General features: G+C 33.1%; 1 protein-coding gene across 39 annotated transcripts in view; it reads right to left on the bottom strand.

Moving 5' to 3' along the window:
* Rims2 (regulating synaptic membrane exocytosis 2) overlaps window positions 1-19,142 on the bottom strand; it is a 546,345-nt gene that overhangs the window by 377,784 nt on the left and 149,419 nt on the right. For all 39 annotated transcript variants that reach the window (XM_048801953.1, XM_048801957.1, XM_048801965.1 and 36 more), the window contains one exon: window positions 18,441-18,751. In XM_048801953.1, coding sequence (XP_048657910.1) covers window positions 18,441-18,751 — 311 coding nt within the window. The remainder of the gene's footprint in view (window positions 1-18,440; window positions 18,752-19,142) is intronic.

Genomic DNA, 19,142 nt, shown 5'->3' with positions numbered 1-19,142 from the left:
CATGATACTGAATTCATGCTATGAACTGATAAACTCAAATGCCTAAATCCTTGAAAAGACTGTTCTTGCTCCTTATATTTTAGTACTAGATAAGACAAATCTAGTGGCTAGCTCCTTAGTCTCATACTTTCTCTCCTTTGATCTACTCCAACTTGTTTATCCCAAACCTGTCATAATATATTAGCTATAAGAAAGGAAATTATACAGTGAAGAAAATGGGAGAAGGAATCTACCCCAAATCAGTTTCATTTATTACCACTTTATTTGTTTTACTAAAAGATCTAAATAAATACTTCTTTACTCTCCAGCTCCTACCTTCACTTCACCTCAGTAAGTCAGCCTAATCTTGTGACCTTTACCCATTATATCAGAACTGCTTCACTGGTGTATGCTGGGAAAGCCAAAGTATAGAGGGGAAAAGTGGATGAGATCCCCTAGAAGTTAGTATATAAAATCAATATTACCATAAAGCTGAACTAGAAGCAATACACTTGTGTATTTTACAGTGCAAATGCATCCCTATTACTGATACATCAACACTTCTACTGTCAGCATATGTGTAAATTATCTGTAGCAAAGGATTATATGAGTATATTTGTAAATATAAGTTCATAATACATTACAACTTGTTAACTTTTATACTTTTAATGAATTAGAGACTTTAGTAATGCAAGACACATTAGTGTTGGAACAAGTTATTCTCAAAAATGGCCATTTTGGTATTAATCTACAATTTTCTCAGCAATAGTTTTTAAAAAGAGCTTCTGTTAACACAGTCACCACTGTTTGTTAACCATTTACCCTCATTTTAATGTCCTTCTAGTTTTTCTTTCCTTTACTTCTACTTTTACTACTAAAGTATTTTTCTTGATACGTTAATATGAAAAGTGAATAAGCAGCATTCAAAAAAACTCATTAAAATGAGTTTACAGACACCATCAAGAAACAGCAAGTAAAAAGCAATTAAATGTTGCTAATTCAGAAAATGGATATTGTTTTATGGATCATAACTGAAGAGCAACTACTTCAAGAGTGAACAATCTGATCAAGTCATATTCTAAAGGAAGTAGATAACAACTTCTTAGACTTTCAATAAGTGGTACTGTCCCAGGATAGATAGAAAAATAGAACAAATTAGAGTACATAGTAGCGTATATGAACAGAGGTAGTAAAAAAACAAAGGTAGACAGCAAACTAAAAAGGCAGAACTTCTATAAGTCAAAGGAAAATAATTGAATGAATGTCTCTGAGTGAAAAGTAAAAAGTAACCAACTCCAGAGAGAGATATAGAGGAATAATCACTGAAATTATAACAAACGCACTGGTAGATATAAAGGTCGATTGAAATTAGAATGAAACAGGTCTAAAATATATGGAATAAGGAAAAGAGTAGTCTATCAAAACATCTTATTCTATCTTCAGCATGCTAAAGAACAAAGAATGATTTTCAAATGATTAGTGAGACATCACCAGGATGAATATAGCTACTATGTCTTATAAAACCAGATTATAAAAAATGTTCATAAGCTCAAAAATAAATAAAAACCTGAACAGCTCTACATCCATTGAAGAAATTAATTTACAGCTTAAAAAAATACACATCTAACTAAAAGAAAACTCCAGGCCCAAAAATCATCAGAGAAAACTCTTGCAAATATTTAAAGTAGGAATACGAAACGATTGCTTCCTAAATCATCTTGTAAAGCCAAAATTCCTCTGAAAACAAAACCAAGGAAGTTACAAGATAGGAAACTCCATACCACTATCTCTTATGAACATAAATTATAAAAATTATGAAAATAAATTTTAAAACTTCTCTAACGAAATATTATAGACATATTGTAAATCAAATACAGCAATATGTAAAAGAATAATACCCTCATAATTGAGAGGGGTATTCCAGGACTGAAAGGTAGTATAACATCTGAAAACAATCAGTGTTACTCACCATATAAAACAAACTAAAGAAAAAAACATGCAGATGTTATCAATAGAGGCAAAAAAAATGACAAAATCCCACATCCATTCATGATTAAAATTGTCAGCAAATTAGTAGCAGAATTCCCTCAAACTGACATGAAAAAATCTATAGTTAACATCACATTTTATTGAGAAAGATTCAAATCTTTACCCTAAAATTTGAAATAAGGTAGATGTTACTCTCACCGTTTCTATTTTACGTTGTAGTGGAGACCCTTGACAGTAAATTAAGATAAGAAAAGGAAATTAAAGGCTTACAAATTGAAAAGTAATAAATAAGGCTATTATGGTGACATAGTCATGTATGCAAAAATTTTGAAAAAAAATCAAGAAAAAAGAAAAAAATCAAGAGAAATCTCAATGTGGTACTGTCCCAGGGTAGATAGAAAAATAGAACAGATTAGAGTACATAGTAGCGTATATGAACAGAGGTAGTACAAAAACAATGACTTGAGAAAGGGTTGTTTAGTAGCTGCTGCTCGCAACAGTAGCATACTATAATAGAAAAAATAAACTTTCTATAATGGGAAAAATAAAGTATCATACTTTGCCATATCTACAAGCAAACTCTACTACTAGTAATAAACTAGTAAAAACTACTAGTAATAAATACAAAAGAGCATTTCTAGAAATTTTGAGAGAGAACTGACTTATTAATCATAACTAAAATATCACAAACTATCAAGTTTAAAAAATAATGACTTTTACTAGGTGAGAATGTCTGCCCAACAAAGTAACAGTGATAAAAATGATAGAAAGCCATTATTTTTCATTTGGGCAAAGGGTATAGGTCATAAAGAGACATGAATAAGGACATTCATTAATTTGCTATAATAATGAGGATTTTTGACAAAGCGTAGATTATCCATCACTAGTGGATTGTCAAATACAACTCTATAGATACATAGTAAGAAATCTGCATTAATTTTCTATTGTCATTGTAACTGCCACAAATGTTAAAGTTTAAAAACACCAGTTTGTTGTGTTACACTTCTGATGGTCAGAAGTCTGATGACGTTTCATGGAATTTAATCAAAGCATCAGTTAAGTTCCTTTTAAAAGGCTCTAGGGAGAATTCATTTTTTGATCATTTAAGTTGTTGGCAGAATTCAGTTCATTGTGATTGTAGGGCCAAGATCCCTATTTTCTTTCAAGCTTTAAACTGAAGTTGGCTCCTGTCTTCTACAGATTGCTTGTTTCTTTGACTCATATCCCTTTCCTCCATCTTCAAACTTCCAGTGGCCGGTCACATCTCTTTTCTGCTTTGAATTTCTCCTCCTCCCATCTAATCTCTTTCATCAAACCAGAAAAGATTCTCCAGTTTTAAATTCATGTGATTCGACTGGGCCCACATAGATAATCCAAGATAATCTCCCTATCTCAAGATCCATAATCTTAATCACATGTACAAAGTCTCTTTTGCTGTAAAAAGTAACAGGTTCCAAGGATTAGGATTAGGAGGTAGAAGCCATTATGCTACCACAGAGAATAATGCAAAAGTCCAGAGGGGGGAAAAAAAAAGACATTTCTACATGAATACGTTTTTTAAAATGTGAGACCTAAAGCACTTTCCCATTTATATAATGTAAAATACATACAAACACATTATGTATTATACAAAGATATGTATTTAGATGGGGGAAAAAAACCACAAAAGTGAAGTCCTAAATGTGATTAACAAAACTCACTGCCCCTGAGGAACAAAGTAAAATAAAATGAGAGTGGTAGAAGATAATAATTTGGGAGCTCTTACACTCCACAGACTTGCTTTCTACTGTTTTGACAGCCAGGCTGAATAATCTGTCTCCAAAATTCCTTCATTCAAATTTTGTTGAAGTTTTAACAAATCTACAAAACCTCCCCTAACGTATCCTGTTTGGTTCCATCATTTAAATTAGTTCGTTTAATTCTCTGTCTTGTTATATACTTCTAAGTTATTTTAGTTACCTTAATTTTACCAGTTTTAAATATTCATTTTTACATAATATCATTAATCCTGACTTCCTAGATTATAAATTTGTGGCACAAAGCATCTTCTATGTTTGTATTTCTCCATATAAACTTGTGTTATAAATAAAGTATGTACTCAATAAAAATTGCAGACTAAGTAACTGAAATAATATTTCTGTAATACAGTCCTATTGAGAACTTTCAATAAGTCTGAGTAGTGTGCAGCATTTTTCTTTAGGTACCACTAGAAAGCCTCTAAGGAAACTAAGGAGACTGTGTAATATATTGCCCACATAAGGATAATTTTGAGAGTGAAAGGTGCTCTTAATAATTATGATGGGACAATATGTACAAGACAGGACTAGCCATGACAAACTGGAACACAAATCACTCTACCAGAAAATACGTAGAAGAACATGGAAAATAGAAGATAATCAAGCAAAATTTTTAAATGATGCTAAATTATGGCAACTGAGAGCAAAAAGGCATAAGAATTTCTATAAAAATATGTTAAAATACTTTAAAAATCTCATTATCGCTGAAAGTTTCTAAGAAACAAGAATACTAGAGATCATATAATACATTAAACATAGTTTAATATGTGTTTTTATGCAAGTTAACATGTATTTATAAAAACATCAGGGTAAAAAATGAGACTAAGAGGCAGAAAAAATTACTGGATTTCTTAAATAAATTCAATTTTTGTAAACACAGGATAATTGTAATACATAAAAAATATTGAAAAGATAACTGATTATCTACTAGTCTTTTCAGTGATTCAATTTATTTCAATTCAATTAATATTCTATGAATGCCTATTAATACAAACTCAAGGGTGTAAAAAATAGTGTGCCCTCAAGTTGCTCAACACTCAGAGAGAAAGAAACACTAACAAATATACCCAAGGTCAGATAGTGGTAAGTGCTTTAACAAGGTATCCTCTACAAGCAAAAATATAATTCATGTTGGATAAGATACAGGAAGGGTATATGTAAGTAGGGACATTTGAGCTGGGCTTTAAAAAAAATAATAAGATTTAGGCAGACATTCCAAGGCACATCATTACTTAAGAATTTTGGCAGTGTTATTTCTCCAACTAGAGTGCCCTTCCTCAGATATCCACATGGCTTACTTTCTCACCAACTTCAAGTCTTAATGTTAATCGAGGCCTTCTTCAACTCCCTACTTAAAATTAACTGCCCCCTCCCCTGTTGCTGGGGGAGACACTTCCTTTCCTCCCCTATCTTATTTTCCTTCTAATAGTTATCACCAGGATCTCAGAGGTGAGACACTCCAAGCTATACTACTCCCATTCATTTAAATGAATTTCTATCTGAACAGTCTGTGCAGCTAACTATATATGAAGTTACACTAACACATTAGCTATTTCTTATTTATTTGTCTTACCCAAGTAAAAAGTAATCTCCATTAGGAATTTTGTCTATTTTTTCACTACTATACTCTCAGTATCTAGAAATCTAACACACAATCAACACTCAATAAATATTTACTGACTTAATATATTCCAAGCTAGAACAGAATCCTAGACAGGAAGAATAGCTTAAGTAAATACTAGGAGGGAGAGGAGGAGAAGGAGGAGGAGGGGGAGAATTATCATCCAGGTACAGTGGTACAAGCCTGTAATTTCAGCTTCTGGGAAGGCTGAGACAGAATCACAAGTTTGAGGCCAGCCTCTATAACTTATAGAGAACCTCAACAACTTAGCAAGATCCTTTCTGAAAATAAAAAATAAAAACGACTGGGAGTGTAGCTCAGTAAAGCACCCCTGGGATCAATCTCCAGTACCAATAAAAGAAAAGAATGAATGATAATCCCCTATGGTTAGATGATTGATTATAGGGCCAAAGAAGCAAGGAAAAGTTGTAAGGTTTAAGATGAAAAGACACAAAACAGCCTCAAAACATGTAATGACAGGCTTTTGAGTCAGTCAGAAAAAGGAAAGAAAAAAAAAAAACCTGTTTCAACTGACACTCCTTCCTCTAATTTTGGAATCTTGAGAAATTATTTCAACATAAAAAGGGTATCTTAAATATCATCTTATAATACTTTTTCTCATAAAGCCTAAAACATTGAAAGTACTCGCTAAATGTTTGATTTTCTTAAAAAGCTAACAACTATTGTCATGTATGTAAGAAACAAATTTTTTTTAAAAAAAAGCTAACAACTTAAATTCTAATTACAAAATGGGGAGGCACCAAAAGTGCAGATCAGTGACTTCATCATAAGTATAGACTGGATTTTAAAATTATGATTCTGAAAACAAAGTAGAATATAGAGAGAAGAAGGACAAAGTTAATGCATAAAGCATAGTGACAATACCCTTAATGGAAACAAAGGGTTGACTATAAGAAAATGTACAGATGGAACAGATTAAAAACAAATGAAGATAATATGAAAGTCAAGAGAGAGTGGATTAGAAAATGACACTTAAGTATCTCTACCAGGGATTGAACTCAGGGGTACTGGACCACTGAGCCACATCCCCAGCCTTATTTTGTATTTTATTTAGAGACAGGGTCTCACTGAGTTGCTAGCACCTTGCAGTTGCTGAGGCTGACTTATGAACTCTTGATTCCCCTGTCTCAGCCTCCCAAGGCACTAGGATTTCAGGCGTGTGCCACCGAGCCTGGTGATACTTAAGTATCTAGATTTGAGCAGCGTTGATGGTTGATGGTGTGATCAGCTGGGCTGAGGAATGATAAGGAAAATGCTACGTTGGAAGAAAGCATACATTTTAAGTTCCGAACATTTTAATTTTGAAGTGTTTGTGGAATAAAAGGTAAGATTATAAAACTTGCATTTGTTGAATACAAATCTGGTTAAGTGAAAATCTCAAAACTGAGATAAACATTTGGAAATAAATATCATATCTTAATATAAAAAGATGAGGATATATAAGAAGTCCTGTTTTCCACAATCTTAAATGTATACTTAATCTACTTACCAATCTAAACCATCTCTGCAACTAGTTCAGATGGAACAAAGTATAAATTGTTTGCTTTCAATATGCACCTTCGCCATCTGGTGGCAAAAATAATAAATACAGGCTTATTATTATTCCAAAGCTGAAATGATTCCTTATCTGTCACCCTACTTATTATTGCCACTTCCATCAATATATTATAGGGAGAGGCTCTCTTATTCTTCAATTCTATTATAACTGCTATTTCTCTTCACTTTTTACTGTGGCTACTAGTATATTCAAATTATATTACTGGTAAAAGTATTATTGCTAAGTATTATATTGCTAAAAGTGTAAACTTCCCACTCACTCCTGGGAAGTTCTCCCTTCATAATCCATCATTACATAATCCAATTACACTCCAAGAAAGTTAGCTAAATATCTAAAAATTTAAATATATTACTAAAGTTCTTTTGCCAAGTTTATTGCTTTCAACAACTAATGTTTCAAATTGCTTGTTTTTTAAAGCTAACTTCATTCTTTGGACAGATTGATCCATGGAACAGAACAAGACATCTATAAATATACACTAGCATATAATAATCAATGTATAAACATGACATCTAAAATCAGTGGGAAGAAAATATTGATCACTAAATAAAAAGTGTAGAACAAAGCATTATCATATAGAAGGCAAGGTTGAACCTGCACTAATGCCATATTCTTATAAACATGAGATAGATCATTGTTTTACAATGCAAACTAAAATCATAACAATATTTATAAGTAATGGAAATTTTCTTAAATTTTGGTGGAAGAGAGGGCCTTTTAAAAATAATCCCAACAAAGCATTTGACTAGAAATTTCTCCAAAGAAGATATATAATAGCCAATAAGAAAGCATGTTCAACATCATTAGAGAAATGCAAATCAAAATCATTTCACACTCACTGAGAGGACTATTTTAAATATATAAATAAGAGAAATGAAAACATGTGCCCACACAAAAATTTACAAACATGCACAGCAGCATTATTCACAATTGCCCCCCCCCCCAAAAAAAATGGCTATTACAACCCAACTCCAAAACCCATCAACTGATGAATGGATAAACCGAATAGCATATGTCCGTATAATGAAAAGCCATGAAAATAAATGAGTTATTGATTCATACCATGAATGGATGAACTTTGAAAAAAGTATGTTAAGAGCCAAAAACAATGGCAGTGAACACCAGGTTGCCTCTAATGGCTGAGGACTTACCATACAACCACAAGGAAATAAATTTAGGCAATAACTAGCAAGCCTGGAAGAGTACCCTGAGCATCAGATGAGACTCCAACCCCAGAATGGAGACATCCTAAGCAGAGGATCTAGTTAACCTGTACCCTGATCTTGACCCAAGCAACTACAAGGTAATAAATTGATGCTATCTTAAGCCACTGAGTTTGTGGTCATTTGTTTCACAACAATAGAAAAGCAACACAAAATCCATTCCACAAAAGGTTATTTTCTGAAATATAAACATAGGTGTTAAATAAAGTTCAATAACTCAATGGAAAAAAAATATGAACAAAAGATTTGAAAGGAAAAAAGTTCTTACATACACAGAAATGTTCAACATGACTCAATTATAATATAAAAAGGATTATAGCTAAAATGCAATATCATATTTTGCAAATCAAATTTGTAAAGATCAAAAGATTTATAACATTGTGTTGATAGAGAGTATAGAGTATAAACCCTAATAATTATTGATAGAAGTATTTTGGTATATCTTCTACCAGTAAGCAATTTGGCAAAGCCTACAAAAACTTAAAATCGCATGTTTCTATTCTTTAATCAAGCGATTGCATTTCTGGGAATTTTATTTATCATATAGATTTACTCTTCCTAAAGATTATATGTATATATTTGTGAGATTATTTATTAAAACAATATTTGGAATAGAAAAAAACGATAGACGATGCATATCAAAAAACTCATATGTAAGAAATTTTTAAAAACTCAAGTAATTATGAAAAGGACTTTAAAACCATTTTTTAAAATCAATATAATAATTTTATCACATCCATCTCTACAGCAATAATATTAAGTCATTTTAAACAAAATAACTTACTGGCAAAAAAATGTTATTGAACTTTTCTAAACATGTGTACTTTTCATATATTACTTCATTTTTTTAGTTTCTAACCTACAAAGAAAATCAACAATTTTTAAAATATCAAAGTCCTGGTAAGGTTAATAGCAGAAATTAAGACTAATGTAGAATTATAAACTATGAATTCAGAAGTTGTTACTCTCATCTCTCTGTACCTAGTTTAAAAGAGGCATGAAACATAAAACTCAATTAATATTCCTTGTAGACTAGGGTGGCAAGATCAGTTTTTGCCATTCAGTGTCAGACCAACATGTATACAGTCCATTTCAAAATACTTTTGTATGTAAATCATATGTAATTAAGTGGTGAAAATTGATAAATTTTCAATGACTGAGTTCATACTTATGCTCTAACTCAACAGTGATAGTATAAGACCCACTGCAATTATGTATTATCTTGGATCTTAACTATATTTCCATACAAGTTTTGTTTCTTGACTATCAAATCTCTCTAAATAGCTTTTTTTCAAGTTACTTATTAACTCCCAAATGGGATGAATAATGTTCTGATTTTCAATATGAAGACTACTATAAAATTTCTTTCTTTCATTTACTAGACAAATTTCTAATAATGTTTATTTTTCCTACCATGTAAAACAGCTGAACATGGAAAATAATTTTAGAAAAGATACACTGAAAAAAGAGACAAAACACTGAGACAGTGTTATAGTATTTGAAGACATAACTACAACTGTTCTTGAGATCTATTAGTCTCTTCCCAGCATTCTATCAGACACTCCAACATCCTTATATTTCATGCCTTTTTTTTCTTAAGTATTTTACTTATCCATTCAGTTGGTTTTTCAACAACTATTCAAGGAGCACCACTAAATATCAATTACTGTGCAAAGTACTAGGAATATAATGATAAAGAAGATACAACAGAGGCTTACATCATGAAATCTATTTAATGCATTCAATTCCTCTTATAGAGAAAAATTTCAATGTCTTAGTGTTGGAAAGCACTTGTTTTAAAATGCCTTTCAAAATTTCAACACTTATGGCTTACTGGAAACAATAATTCACTTTTTATGATTACAAAACACCTGGAATTAAAACTGACTAAAATCAATTTTAAAAAACAGCCACCTAATCCAAAGTCATTGTTTTAATCAGCTTTTTCACTACCATGACCAAAAGACCTGATAAGAACAATCAGACAAGGAAAAGTTTATCTGAGGGCTCATGGTTTTAAGGTCTTAGTCTGCAGATGCCCAACTCCATTTTTTGGAGCCCTGGGAGAGGCAGAACATCATAGAAGTGTGTGGTAGAGGAAAGCAGCTCAGGACATCACTTCACAAAAAAGAGAGAGCAAGCTCTGCTCAACAAGGACAAAATATACACCCCAAAGGCACACCTCCAGGGATCAACCTCCTCCAGCAACATGCAGTCTATAGTTACCACCCTGTTAATCCCAATCAGGAGATTAATGCACTGATTCAGTTAAGGTCTCATAATCCAATCATTTCACCTCTAAACTTTCTTGCTTTATCTTTTAGGGGACATTTCATATCTAAACCATAACAGTCATGCTTCACAGAGTAACATGTAAAACACATCTTCTGTGTCCGTATTTCTTTGTCATCTAGGGGCTTTCTTAAAATGATTCTAATAATTCTTGAAAGAGATGATGATGCTTCTTCACCAGATTTTTTTTTCTTCTTTTTGCATGCATGTGTTCAGTGACTGTGAGCCCTCTAGTGGACAGCAAATATCATTAAAAATCTGTACAAGTTACACAATAATCAATAAAAGTGTACATGTATCCAGCACAATTTTTCATATCTCTGGTTGTATATAAAGTACATTGATACAAATTCATGTCTTTATACATGTACTTTGGACACAAAAGTACATGTATAACTTACCAAATAATAAAACATAAATAGTTATAAATTTACACTATCTATAAATAAATGATAAAACACTGCCAAAAACCATTTGTCATTCTACAACATTCTATACATTCTATGACAGGATTTTTCAGCCTCTATTTCTCATGCATATTTCATATATGATTAATCTATAATTCCTTATTTCAGAAACCTGGCTCCTGCATCTCAAATTCTAAAGAATGAGCTATGACTAAAGTGGCCAATACACTAAATTGCAAATAGAGCAGCAGTGTCAAACACTTTTGGCACCACCAACACAGACCTTCCTGTTGTACTTTGCTTTATCAGAGGACACCTTGCCTTTTGTTCTAAGAGAAATGCTAGCTATCTTGAATCTGAAACATTGAGCAAGGGGAGCAGGAAAGGCTTACTGCTTGTTGTATTTCAGTTGAGAATTATGTTCATTGCAAAAGCATCCCTCATGGAAAGAAATCACGGCAGGAGCTCTAAGTAATCTAGAAAGCTGCCAAATGCACACCAGCTAATTTTAATGCAATTCTTAATAAAATACTTAAAATCCAGGACAATGCCAATCCATGCAGGATGCCAGAATAAACTGGGATCATCCTGGGCACACTAGCATATACTGCAACCCTATAGAATCACTTAAATAAAGGAAACTTCAGAATAATTCAAGTTTAATTCAACTGAAAAATCAGAACATTTTAGTGTCCATATACTGACACTAAAAATATTTAAGTTACTTACTTTAAGAAAACAGACTAACTTCTATACAGTCAAAATAATTACTATAATTTATTAAACATCATTTTTAAAAGAGACTTTTTATTTCAGAAATCATATCATATTCTCAAGAAAAAGAAGACTCTTAGCATTGGCTATGTGAGACCATATCAATATTTATCTTCAAACCTATTGATGGATTGTTTTGTCAATAAAAAAAAAAACCCTCTCCTCAGACTATACCCAAAAGACTTAAAAACAGCATACTACAGGGACACAGCCACATCAATGTTTATAGCAGCACAATTCACAATAGCTAAACTGTGGCACCAACCTAGATGCCCTTCAGTGGATGAATTGATAAAAAAAAAAATGTAGCATATATACACAAAGGAATTTTACTCAGCAATAAAAGAGAACAAAATCTTGGCATTTTCAGGTAAATGGATGGCGTTGGAAAAGATAGTGCTAAGTGAAGTTAGCCAATCCCCAAACAACAAATGCCGAATGTCTTCTCTGATATAAGGAGGCTGACTCATAGTGGGGTATGGAGGGGGAGCATGGAAGGAATACATGAATTCTAGATAGGGCAGAGGAATGGGGGGAAAGGGAGGGGGAAGGGGATTAGCAAGGATGGTGGAATGTGATAGACATCATTATCCAAAGTACATGTATAAAGACACGATGTCAACATACTTTACATACAACCAGAGATATGAAAAATACGTGTAATAAAATTGTAATGCATTCCACTGTCATTTTTTTAAATCAATAAAATTTTTAAAATTAAATTAAATTAAAAAATAAAAACAAAGATGCTGCAGAAAGTACACCAGTCATATTAAAGTCAGTATTACAGGTTTCATTCATCCACCATAAGCACCAAGTATATTAAATTTGGTAGTACTGAAATTACTACCATATATATAGCTATCTTTAGTGCCCTTCTGTTTCCCTGATAATCTAAAAAGCAAAAGAAGAATTATGAAGGAATTAAGGTTATAAAGACACTTGCTTACAAGTTATTAGGATTTTTTTCTCCTATGGCAATCATCAGTTTTATCTTTTCTCATTTCTTAGTTCTCATAATTTCATACTCATACTTTGATTCCCTCTTAAAAATTATTTCCATTTATACCTTTTTGTTGGAAACCATGAATGAACTATGGGCATGTCTGAGACATTTCTAAGCAGAGGTGAGCCCCTTTGAGTACTCTAGGTATTATCTTCCCTATATGAGACTGCTTTGCTACCTTGGCAAACATCCTGATCAAAGAGAATTCTGTAATACCTCAGAATTTATTGGCTCAGGCAGCCCTAGGTTAAAACGCAACTTTACAGAGGTAGAAAGAGATACCAATGTGCCCAACTAGCCTTGAAGCACCAGCTGCCTGGAGGAAGAAGAAATATTGCACAACTGATAAGTCCCCAATCAGGCCAACTTCCCCACAGCCTCTGACTTTTTGTTTACCTTGAAGAACCCTTCCTCACAATAAATTCCTTTGATGTGTTTCACTATAAATAAAGCATTCGTGGACTTTTTCCCTTTCTTAGGATCAGACCCATAGAGTCTTTTCCACCCCCAAATCCCCTGCTCTCAAATGTATTTCTTGTCCTTTGTTTTTATTTCTTGATATTACTTTTTCAGCCTTTTATTTCCAGCCAGCCCACATGTCCAAACGTTACTTATTCCCTCCCCGCACAGGCCACTAGTGAGAACTTTTTATCTTATTTCTCTTATGTTCATGCAATTATTTTCTCACAACACATTTAAGATAACCCTTTTAAACAAGATTCATAAAAATTATGCCATAGTTTCATAGATTAGCTCATGAAAATAGGTTACATAGTCTTTTAACCATATGTAATCCATTAAATAAATTTAAATACAACTTGTTTGGTTCTAGGTACACACTCTCAGCACTCTAAAAATATAGGCATCTCTGTATCTAATAAAAAGAGTCCTGTTGAAAGAAAAATTCATTCTTTTTATCTAATTTCACAATGTTTTAAACATCTAATATCAATAAAATTTCAATGAAACCTGAAATTTTTAAAATGTAGCAAAAAATCACCCTACAAATGATCAGATATTACTCAATTTGAACAACATACCAAACTATCTTTGCAAGAGCTAATGAAGCCATGTAAGAGACCATAGTGCCTCATAAAATATTAAGAAAAAATTTATTGCAGAAGGCAGGAAGGAAAGAGTTGCCCACATCACCCCTCTACCATCTTCAAGCAATGCAGAACAGTTTGGAGAGAGAAATCTCCCACTTGAAGTCCAGGTCTCAGACTTGAAACCTACTACCAGACCTGCAATGATGAAACCTAATACTGGGCATGGCCCCATAAATAGGACCCAGACCAGCACCCACAGACTGAGCCTTTGGAACCATGTTAGCTAAGGGACCAAAGGATTGCTTATACCATCTCTCCCCCAACCTCAGGTAGTGCAGCAGGGAACAAGACTATACCTGCTAGGAGGCAACGTACAAAAGTTAACATAAGATTTTTGCCTTGAAGCCCAGGGTCAGGTCAACCACAGTGAGACCAAGGCCCAGTAAAAAGCAAAGGTCCTAACTATACCCAGATCATGTTTAGACAGAGCCTCTAGACCTATCCCTGCAATAAGCAAAGACTTGTTCCTCGTGGGATAGACATGAGTCTATGGTTTGCATCACTGCCAGCAGCAGTATAGGCCTAGGTATATCTGAGACTGTACAGGTACTTGCACCTATGAGAATCAGGTGCATCCCAACTTTCCCTTATCCTGAGTGGCTAAAAGACTGCCTTCACTAACACTACCTCAACCTTAGGAACAATATTCTATCCACTAAAGATTAGATACGGGACTAAGCAAAGGATTTTGCTCTGGAAGTAAGTGCCAGGCTGGTGAAACCTAACATCAGGCAGACTCTAACAGACCCATCCCCAGGCCAGTGCCAAGAATGGAGCCTCTAAAATAGCTCCAATAGCCAGGTGATAAATAGCACCAGTCTATCAGACTTCTATTCTAGTCAATATCACCTGTTACTGGTTGATATGATCTTAGGTCAATAGTTCACCTCAGAAGTGGGCAGCTCATAGTACTATGAGTCCTACTTTGGTGTTGCACTGGTCTTGGTGGGCTTTGAGCTCAGGGCATGATACAGCACTGTGGCATTTCTGGCTAGAGAACTGTCCACCATTTCTCCCACAGACACAAGCAGCACAACACAGAGAGAATAGGTGTCTGCTTAGGGGAGGAAACCAAAGAGGAGCACTATCATGACATAAGAGCGTGGAGTTAATCCCTCCATAGTGCCTGACCAGAGGCTAATGACTGTAGACAAAATCTCTGGACCTCCCCCAGCCCCTGGGAGAGGCTTTTAGGGACAAAGTCCCCCAGTTCATGTTGAACACAACAGCATGGATTTGGAACAAAATTGGGCTTGAATCACCCTCTAGTGCTGAAAAAGTGACAGCATGCCAAAAACAGGCTCGTGGCAAATCTAGACAGGGCATATCTAGTGCCAAAACAGCAGAAGTGACAACAGGCCTAGAGAAAATAAGCAGCCTGTTTAGAATTTCTGAAAATATAGGCACAAATATTTCAAAGACTGCAATAAATACCTAATCTTTCCATGCATAGATGATGTCACATACCAAGAAATATCAAAAACTTTCAGGACCCATGGCCTTACCTAATAGCCAAAATATTATGCCATACACCAAGAATATGAGTGAATTCTTGAATGGAGAATTTTAAACACTTATTTAAAGTAAAGGAACAATAATAAAACTAGAAATCAAGAAAACATAAATAAGTTTCTCTATAGGAGTATTAAATCATTTAACAATGAAATGGAATCAGTTTAAAATAAACAAATTACTGAACTGAAAAACACACTAAGCATGTTTAAAAACACAATAAAAGGCATCAATAGCAGAAGACAACAGAAGAAAAAATGAGGGAGATCAAACACAGTGTATTTGAAAATACAGAGAGGAGTAAAAAGAAAAAAAAGAACGAAAGGGAATAAACAAAGCTTAAGGGAATTGGGAGACAGGATTAAAAGAGTAAATATTCAGGTCACTGGGGTTCAAAAGGGACTTGAGACTGCCAAAGGTCAGCCTTTGAATAAAGAAGTCTATTCAAAGAGATAATAGCAGAATACTTCCCAAACTGAGAAAAAGATACAAATGTTCAGAGCAGAAAAGGTCAAAGGTTGCCAGTCAGATTAAATTCAATCAGGTCTACCCCAAGATATATTATAATGAAGCTCTCAAAAGTTAAAGAAAAGTTTCTTAAGGCAAGGGGGAAAAAAAGGAACAAGACATAAGAGTGTTCCAATTCACCTGGTACCAGACTTCTTGGTAAAAACTTTATAGGACAGGAGAGAAGGCAGAAGATTTTTACAGTACTGAATAGAGAAATTACCAACCAAGAAGATTTAAAAAAAAAAAATCTGGATCATATATCTCCACCAGACCTGTCCTAGAGGAAATATGACAGGAGTTCTTTAAACTGAAAGAAAGAGAAATTAATGAGTAAGAAGAAAACATCCGAAGGTATAAAACTCACTGGTAAGAGTTACTATACAGACAAAATCAGAATATTCTACTATTGTCCACATAGTGCATAGATTATTCATATCTTTAGTTGACTATAAAACAATTAAAATAATAACTATATTAATAATATGCTAAGAGATAGACAATATAGAAAAATGTAAAATGAACATCAAAAATTCAAAATGTAGGCAGAACGTAATCAAAGTATAGAATTTTCTAGTAAAACATTTTCATTTTCTTTTGTTTCTTATCTTCATGATCATGATATATTGATATATTTCAAAACAGCTTGTAATATTCAAAACATGTTTTTGTAAGCCTAAAATGAAACAAAACAAAAATCTATAATAGACAAACCAAAATAATAATAATAAGAAGAAGAAGAAGCAAGGAATCAAAACACTCTACTAAACTAAATCAATTAACCACAAAGGAAGATTTTAAGAAAGGAAAGAGTGCACACTGTACATGTATGGAAATATCACACTGAACCCCATTAAAGGTTAGTATAAAAAAGAGTGCTATTGTACATCATGACTATAGTTAATAATAATGTATATTTGAAAACTGCTAAAAGTCTTCTCATAACAAAAAAAATAGGTATATGAGGTAATAATACACATGTCAAATAACTTGATTTACCTTATTCCACAAAGTGCACATGTCAAAACATCATATTACCCACCATAAATAAAACACACCATTTTCATTTGTCAATTTAAATAAATCAGGAAGAAGGAGGAGGAGGAGGAGGAGGAAGAGGAGGAGGAAGAGGAGGAGGAGGAGGGGAAAGAGGATGGAAAAGGAAAATAATAAAACTAGAAATCAAGTTACCAAATGACTTTAATAAGACCTGACCTCTCAACAATTATCAAAAACGTAAATAGGTTAACTTATTCAAAAGACAGAGACTAAATGGATTTAAAACACAAAATCCAACTATATGCTGCTATAAGAAACTTACTTTATATTATTTATAATGTTCAGAAGTGGCAGACACATTTCTGTGTGAATTAAGTAAAAAGTCATGCATTTGTGGGAAACTAGTCCAAATTATACTTATGGCATGATTCTAAACTTCAAATAGAAATACTTGGAATACCCAAAACAGCTTTTAAAAAGAATATTTAAAACAGCCTTTTTAAAAAGTTAGAGACTACCTGGTTTGAAGATAATATAACTCTACAGAAATCAAAACAATGTGGTTTTAGAATACAGATTGATCAGCGAAATGGAATGGAAAATCTACATACAGACCCACTCAAATGTTAACAATTTTTGACAAAGAAAAAAAGCAATTCGGTAGAGAAAAGATTTTATCTTTTCAACAAATGGTATTGAAACAACTGAATATCCATGTTAAAAAAAAAAAGACATTTAAATCTTCCTGTTTGACCACACACAAGGTTAACCAAAATTGAATGATAGATCTAAATGTAAAATCTAAAATTATAAAGCTTCTAGGAAAAATATAAGAAAATATTGTTTTCTCTTTATTTAAACTAAAGTTATAAAGCTTCTTGAAGGACTTAGAATAGAACACCTTCCACATTTTAGGGTAGGTAAGGATTCCTTAGACAAGACACACAAACCACTAATGATAATAATAATAAATTAGACATCATCAAAATAAAACATTTTTTTCATTGAAAATTTGTTAAACTGTTTAAGTTATACTTCAAGAAATTTCAAGAAGAAATATTTACAATACATATAGCTTGAAAGGGAATATCAACCACTCTTATAATTCAGGAATTTAAAGTGCAAAAAAATAAATGGTATAGACTCTTCACAAAGAAAATATGTGAATGGTTAAAAAATACAAGAAGAAATGTCCTATGCCATTATTCAAGAAATACAAATCAAGACTTCAGTATGATACTTCAAAGCATCTTGAAAGACTAGAATTTAAAGGAAGTATGTATTTCACTTCTTTATCTGGGAAATCTATCTGATAGCACTCCCACATAAAACATAAGATTGTCTAAACCTATCATAGCTCAAGTCCTGAATATCATATTTAGCATTTATGTAAAATATTAACATTTATAATATGTTCCATGTTTTTTTTTATTTCTGTTTGGAATGAGGATTAAGAATAATATATTCGGGCTAGCACTGTAGCTCAGTGGTAGAGTTCTTGTCTTGCACAAGTGAGGCACTGGTTTCGATTCTCAGCACCACATAAAATAAATAAATAAAATAAAGGTATTGTTTCCATTTTACAACTTAAAAAAATATTTTAAAAAAGAAAAATATATTCACCTAAAGATTAAACACAATGTTTACCTGTCTGAAGCTATGTCACTGGCAATTTGGTGCTTCATTCCTGACCCATTTTTAATAGAATCCTGTCTTGTGAGCCCATGAGATCGACTTTTCTCCACTGCAGGTACAGATAAGTCACCTGGGGGTCCTTGGAATTGGGCCTGCTCACGCAGTTTTGCTTTCTTCTCCTGAGGCGCCTCCTCATTTCTCAGTCCTCGAAGAACTTTTTGATCAGATTGCTGTGGTATATTAGATCCACTGTTATAAAACCATGCTCCTGATTTAGTGAGGATTTCCTGTTGTTTTCGGCACAAATTACATACCCACATAACCTGTATGTGAAGACACAGGGAAAAATAATTAATGTTCCCAAAAGTGAAAAAACAAAAAGAGAGACAGTAATTTGAGCCAACAAAAAAATTTATGGTTGTCTATTTAAGTTAAAATGCCCATACACCAACAAGACATAACAATCATAAATATTTATGCCCCAAACAATGGTGCAGCTATGTTCGTCAAACAAACTCTTCTCAAGTTCAAGAGTCTAATAGACCACCATACCATAATCATGGGAGACTTCAACACACCTCTCTCGCCACTGGACAGATCTTCCAAACAAAAGTTGAATAAGGAAACTATAGAACTCAATAACACTATTAATAACCTAGACCTAATTGACATATATAGAGTATACCACCCAACATCAAGCAGTTACACTTTTTT

The sequence above is a fragment of the Marmota marmota genome, unplaced genomic scaffold (genome assembly GCF_001458135.2).
Source record: "Marmota marmota marmota unplaced genomic scaffold, marMar, whole genome shotgun sequence".
In the NCBI taxonomy this organism is placed as follows: domain Eukaryota; kingdom Metazoa; phylum Chordata; class Mammalia; order Rodentia; family Sciuridae; genus Marmota; species Marmota marmota.
Note: the sequence above shows the minus strand (reverse complement) of the source record. Positions and strands in the feature narration are given on the sequence as shown.